General features: G+C 34.5%; 1 protein-coding gene across 1 annotated transcript; it reads left to right on the plus strand.

The window, feature by feature from the left end:
* LOC127083855 (tropinone reductase homolog At5g06060) lies at positions 1–2,222 on the plus strand. Its single transcript, XM_051024196.1, has 5 exons — positions 1–186; positions 288–495; positions 1,360–1,576; positions 1,679–1,785; positions 1,863–2,222. The coding sequence occupies exons 1-5, from the start codon at positions 92–94 to the stop codon at positions 2,055–2,057; spliced, it is 822 nt and encodes a 273-aa protein (XP_050880153.1). The 5' UTR covers positions 1–91; the 3' UTR covers positions 2,058–2,222.
* Positions 2,223–7,490: the final 5,268 nt, after the last annotated feature.

Genomic DNA, 7,490 nt, shown 5'->3' on the forward strand with positions numbered 1-7,490 from the left:
AAAAATGCTTGATGGCACTCTCACTTTTGAATACCTTGACTTTTGGAGAAAAAGAATTTGAGATCAAGCAAGAAAGTACAAACAAACAGAAATGGCAGAAGCTGAAGAGTGCACTTCCAATGGATCCTCTCGATGGTCCCTCAAAGGAATGACCGCTCTCGTCACCGGTGGAACTCGCGGAATTGGGTCAGTTTTTTTTTCATTTAATTTTGTTTCTTTTTTCATGAAAAATTCAATATTTTGATCCTTCCCCGTTTGAATTTTGGCTAATCCTTGTTCAATTTCAGACATGCCATAGTTGAGGATTTGTGTGGGTTTGGTGCCACCGTCCACACTTGTTCCAGAAACCAAGCAGAGCTCGATAACTGTTTGAATCAATGGCGTAGTAAAGGCTTTTTGGTTTCTGGATCTGTGTGTGATGTGTCATCTCGAGACCAAAGGGAGAAGCTCATTCATGAAGTCACCCCAATCTTCAATGGCAAACTTCACATTTATGTAAGTTAACTAGTTAATTCCCTTTCATTGAAGAGATTAAATTCTATACTGGAACCAGATATGTGTAAGGGAGTAGTGAGATGGAGTCTTGGTGCGGTGGAGCAAGTTTCTGGTACGGTAGAGAAGGGGTAACACCTAAGTCCGTTATTGAGTCAAAAGAAACATCAGAGTGAGAATGAATTGAATACCTGAAATGATGCGATATGATCTTTATATACTATGACCGGTTTAAACCGCTTATTCGTGTTTCGACACCTTGTGTAGTTAACCGGCTCATTAGATTCGACGGTGAAAGATATGACGGGGCGTGATCTATGTCCTCAACAGGACGAGAGTCCACTTGTTCTGTGTGTCTTTCTTCCTATTAAATGCTATTGGGCCTTCTTCATGGGTCTTGTAGATGGCCCGTAACATATACTATTAGTGTAGAAGCTACTTAAAGCCCAAACTAAGACATGTCTAGTGTCTAATACATGTTGTTGACGATGTCTAAACATGTGATTGGCTTAAATCACTTACATGTTCTTGAATTATTACGATGCTTAGATGTTAGTGTTGTGTCCGTTGTTGCTTCATCATCTATTGGGATTTCACAAGGATATCTAATTATATAACACTACAACATTACTTTACAATCTTATTTCCAAAATTATACGTACAATTACGTACTCATGAGATTCGGTTGAATGTGTGTTTAAAATATATTTAAACATGCAATGCATAGTAATTAAATTATTTTTAACACTCTAAATTTTGAAATACTGCAAAAAAGAGAACATAACATCACAGTGAATTATAGTACATTATAGAGAGGTTTCATACTGTATATCTTGTCATAGATAATGATGCTTGATCCTCTAACAGGTGAACAATGTTGGGGCAAACTTTAGGAAACCAACCATTGAGTACACTGCTGAAGTATATTCAGAAATTATGGCAATCAATTTAGATTCTGCATATCATCTGTGCCAACTTACACATCCTCTTCTGAAGGCATCTGGTATGGGAAGCATTGTATTCATTTCATCTATTTCTGGTGTGGTGAGTTTAGGCACTGGATCAGTCTATGCAGCAAGTAAAGGTGAGAGTTATCATATAAGCCATACTTGTTCAACTTGCTCGTAGTAAAATGTTTTGCGTCGATCAAGAAAACTGATTGTTTACTGTCCAATTCTGTTTTCAGCTGCAATCAATCAGCTTACAAAAAATTTGGCTTGCGAATGGGCAAAAGATGGCGTAAGGAGCAATTGTGTTGTTCCTGCTACCACCAATACACCACTTGTAGAACATGTAGTGCTCTTTTTTCCTTTTCCTTTCTTTTTTCCTTTCTAATCACAAGTCTTGCTAATTGTTTTCTATTGTGATAGCTGCTTCGTGACAAGCAATATGTAGATGAAATGTTGTCTCGAACTCCTCTTGGACGCATCGCCGAAGCTCAAGAAGTTTCATCCTTGGTAGCTTTCCTTTGTCTTCCGGCTGCATCTTACATTACAGGACAGGTTATTTGTGTTGATGGAGGACTAACTGTGAATGGATTTCAGCCAAGTATGAGAATAACATAATATTCACGTGCTTCATGGCTCTTTGTTAATTATCTTTGGAACAAAGAATTCTTAGTCTTTCATTTGACAATTTTAATCCTTCAATTATCCTTGCAACAGTCCATTATTCTTCAATTATCATTTCACTAGATCCATCTTTCAACCCAATAAACTTTCATTGAGTTATTTTAATTTAGCTTTTATTACTGTGATTATTATCTGGATATGGCCACACACAGTATGGCAATCGATTAATTATATAGAATATTCATGACCGAAAACTGAAATAGAATATTGTTGTACCTCAAATTGCAATTATGTAATTTTGGGAGAATCATTCCTATTTGATAGTTTCAACATGATTTTTGTTTCCTCTTATTTTATTTCAATCTTTGTTGGCAATATTTTAAGTGGATTGTGTCAATAATTCTTGGCTTCATCTTTTCTCATTGTTATTCTTGTATATATAAATGTTACACGGCTATACAAATAATTACATTAAATATTTATATTTAATGTGAATAAATTAATTTTTGATTTGTTATAGGAAGAAATTAATAAATATAATTAAGAAGACAAATCAACTTTATTCACACCCCTTCAAATTGATGTGGCTGGTCAACGAACATCAATTTGGTAACAAGAAGCTGATGACGTGAATGCGAAACAACATTTGTAAGAATATATGCGACCAGCAACTGAGTACTGACACGAGGAAGTAATATTAGTCAGTCATCATACATGTCACAGGTTGAATGACAATCAACTTCGATATGTTTGGTGCGTTCATGAAAAACAGGATTCACAACGATTTAGATGACACTTGTATTGTCAGCATAAAGTGAGATGACTCTAGTTGAGGAACTCCATAGTTCAGCCAAAACACCATGAGACCAATTTTTTTTAGAACAAGTAACATACATGGCACAATACTAAGATTCAATAGAAGATTTAGAGACTCTTGCTTGTTTCTTACTTTTCCATGAGATCAATGAGGAGTCAAAAAACATGCACCAACTAGTGACAAATCGCGAGTATCAGGGCACACTGCCCAATCAGCATCACTATAAGCACTCAATTTTGGAGCAATTTCAATGGGAAAGAATAAATCACGATGAGAGATTCCTTTCAAATAGAGAACTATGCAACGAACTACTGCAAAGTGAATATGACGAGGAGAGTGCATGAATTGACTTACTTGTTGAACACCAAAAGATATGTCAAAACGAGTAATAGTTAAGTAATTAAGGCTATCCACGAGATGCCAAAACACTAAAGAATCAGGCGAGAGATCACCATCATCATGATAATATTTAACATTAACCTCAAGAGGAGTATCCACTTGATTAGTCGACTGGAGATCAGCCATAAAAATTAAATATGTGACATACTTGGGTTGATGGAGGAAGATGCCCTTGGATGTAGAATGAACCTCAAGACCAAGAAAATAATGCAAATTACCAAGATCTTTCATATGAAACGATGCTTGTAACTGTTGTTTAAGGCTTTGAATGGAAGCATGATCAGAATCAATAATAATCATATCATCAGCATACAAAAGAAGTAGGGCAATTCTAGTAGACGTTCTATGAATAAATAGAGAAGAATCATATTGACTCTGAGTAAAGGAGAGCCCAGGTAGAGTGAAGCATAATTTTTTATACCATGTTTTAGGTGCTTGTTTCAAACCGTATAAGGAGCGTTTGAGCTTACACACACCCTTAGATGACGAGAATAAATCTTGAGGATGAGTCATATAAATATCTTCCGTCAGGTCACCATAAATAAGAACATTTTTCACATCCATTTGATGAAGAGACCACCCGTTAGATGCAACTATAGAGAGTATCATACAAACATATGTCATTTTGGCAACCGATGCAAATGTCTCGTCATAATCAATTCCATATTCCTACTTATTTCCTAAGGCAACCAATTGAGCCTTGACCCTAAGGAAGGAACGAGATTCCTAGTCAGCAAAGCTCCTCTAACAACCTCAAATCTAGGCGAAGCTTAATGAGAAATTGATCACGCCCACTTGTGTTATAGACTGGTGGTTGCAATATTCAACATCAAAACTAAATATTTGTTATTGTATCCATAGAGAATGATGCGATATTAATTCCATTCAATAGTTAATATAGTTTAAGTGAGGAAATGTTGAGTTGTTTGTTTATGAAAAGTACATAACATAAAAATGGTAATTGATGAATAAAAGTTCACTGGTAAGACAACTTGCTGGGATTGGGGTTTATCCACCGATTACACACATATCATTCTGAGCAATTATACAAACATTAGTTGTTTGATTAATATTATCACGTATCATTCACTGACAATGTTTATGTCTAAACTCTGACGAGATTTCAACCGTATTGTTTAATCGACGATCTCTCAACTTATTAAACAATACGATATCATTAAGAAGTGATACTATAGTGAATGTTTAACCCTAAATCTATGTCTAGAGTTTAGAATTAACAGATGATTATCCTAGATCGAGATTGGGAGAGTATTTTTCAATAACAATTCGAATCTATAAGGTAAACAAGTAAACAAGGATAACATCAATATCAATAAAAAACTAATTCATATATAATGCCATGATCATAATAAATACACACTATTACAGTGAACTATATCCAATCCCAACAAGAAAGAGATTTAGTTACTCATGATAGTTTTGATTACAAATGAGAATAAATAAAGATGGATGAGCATCAATGGTGATTTCCCTACGATTGATGCATATCCAACTCGTATTCTTTAAGTTTTACTCTTCTCTCTCTCTCTCTCTCTAATGGTGTATATCTCTAAAATTAAAAAAGTCTCCTCAACTGAATGTTTCTGAAACTATATATAGTAGTTGTGCCATGTTGCTCTCGCCTGCAAAGTTGTTGCCTCGCCTGACGAGAAACATTTCTTCACCCTGAAGTATTTGCCAACTCAGCATCTCAAACCGCCTTGTCTCGCCAGGCTCGTCTGGCGAGAATGGAATTTTTTGATTTTGGAAAGTCTCTGACTTGTCTTGCCTGTTGCTCCTTGGAGCTTCGCTGGGCGAGATGGATCGCTTGAGGCTCGCCTGGAGAGAAGGATGGTTTTTGCTTTTGTTTCTCCACGCTTAAGACTCGTTATTGGCTTGCTGGGAGAGCTTTCGCTTGAGTCTCGCTAGATGCTCGCCTGGAGAACTTGTAGGTTCTTTCCTTTCTTACTTTGTGTTCCAATCTTGGTTTAAGTGTGGAATTCCTACGCAACAACAAAGAAATCACAAACCGCAACACTTATATGTTTCAAACTTAATCATATTCATAATTTGGGGATTTCAATGGTAGAAAACGCTAAACTGAGCCAATAAGTGCCAAGATTTAATGTGGTCAAATACCATACTTTGACACTTATCTTAGACCTCTTGGACAACCGAGTGCAGTCCTGGGAACATCAACAAGTATAATAGAAGAGTGTTCTGTCCACAAATTCAAAAAACTAGAATAGTATTATTGAACAGAAAAGGTATTGCATTTGTAATTAGCTATCTCTAACTCCAACTGAAAATGCTTGGCCACATTGTTCTGATTTTAGATACGCTTCAAATAATCCCACATTTCTTGAGCAGTGGAAAATAAACACAAATTATTAATCATTTGAGAATCAATACTATTGAGAATCCAAGTGATAACTTGAGCATCTTTATATTCCCACTCTTCTAAAGCAGTTTTTTCTATCAATGCCTTAGAGACATCGTTTAAGTGACTCCATAATTTATTTCCTTTGACATGCATTTTGAATTGGAGTTCCCAAACAAGATAATTCTTTTAGGTAAAATGAACACAAATATGATCTCTTTTTTTTTGGAAGTCATAGAAGCAATATTTTCAATAATAAAGATGACTTGAGAAGAAAAGACTAGAAATGTGACTAAAAGGAAGTTGTTGCACGTAACAACAAATGTTTTTTTCCCCATAATTCTTTTTTATCAACATGAAACAAAAAAAAAAACGTAACACGGAATAAAATACTTGGCGACAGCAAATCAACACACCAAATCAGAATCCTTGCCTACGAGAACACGACCGAACCGAACACGATTTGCGAACAAGGAGGAACAATGAAATTGCAACTCGTGAGCAATACACAGAACGGATAAGAGAAACGATTGTAAGCACCAGAGATCACAATCGCAATCCTGGAAGAGATGACTGAAAACTGATATCTGCGGAGATGATTTCAAGAGCGATCCAGTAGATGTCGCTAAATAAGACCATGATTAACCTAAAACTCACATATTTGATTGAAAATCTCCTGATACCATGCCAATAATTATTGACTTCATTCTTTCTTATGGTTATTTCTTGTATATAGAGAGAGGTTACACAGTATTGTCCTACTGTTTATCGGTCTCTTTAGTTTTATTTAATGTTCATATTGTGTTTGCTGAACAAAATCATTATGAAGGACAAAAAATTGGATTTCAATTTTTTTTTCTCATTCATTTGCTAAAATCAATGAATGTAATCAATGCAAGATAAGTAATTTCTGCAGAATGCTTGCAGTATATATATACATTTGTATGCAAAATCTATGTTGGTAATGTTCTAATTTTATTCAATGTTAATTCATCACTGGAAATGAATGCAATCCAAGAAGTTTATTAGAAGATAAAACTAGAGCACAAACATTTATACATTTTACCACTATGATGTCAATTGCATGTTTCTTTTAATCAGGTAACGTTTTTTTTAATCAGTTGTCATGTTTTTATTTATGAATATAGAGATTTAGGTCAATAAAGAGTAGTACAAGGCTAATCTAACAGTTTCCATCGAATAGATATAATACAAACCAGAGATTAAATATCTATCGACATGATCCTTTTAAAATTATGTTCAGATTCTCAATAAGTTTAAGCTGTTAAACTATTAAATTTTCTTGTTTGTCTAACTGTGAAAAGCACATGCTGTTATGGGTGAATGTAGAGTAAAAATTTGACAGTTTCTTGAACAAATGTTGATTCTATAAAAATGATTGTTGTAAAGAATGCCTTGATTGTTTTCAATGGAACTAATCACTCTAATTGACTTTGAAAAGATAGAATCATTTATCGGTAGAAATAAAGTTCCCACTTTTTGTTTGATCATGTGATACAACTTAAACAATTGGTTTTGGGACATTCATCTATCTATATTATATTTTATGTCTATTTATTTTATAAACACTCAAATTATTTTCAATTAAAATAATTTGTGTTCACCTTATTTTTTAAGATTCTTGTTTCTCCCTAACATGATTCTTCTTCTACTCCAATTTTCCTCATTTCCTCCTTCAAAGTGTTCTCCTTCTACTACAACTTCCCTTATGCACTATAGGTGATAAATTCATGTGGTTTTTGGTTATTGTATTAGATAACACTTGGTAGTTGTATTGTATTCATCAACTAGAAAGATTTGAAAATTTCCA

The sequence above is a fragment of the Lathyrus oleraceus genome, chromosome 5, assembly GCF_024323335.1.
Source record: "Lathyrus oleraceus cultivar Zhongwan6 chromosome 5, CAAS_Psat_ZW6_1.0, whole genome shotgun sequence".
Classification (NCBI taxonomy): Eukaryota; Viridiplantae; Streptophyta; class Magnoliopsida; order Fabales; family Fabaceae; genus Lathyrus; species Lathyrus oleraceus.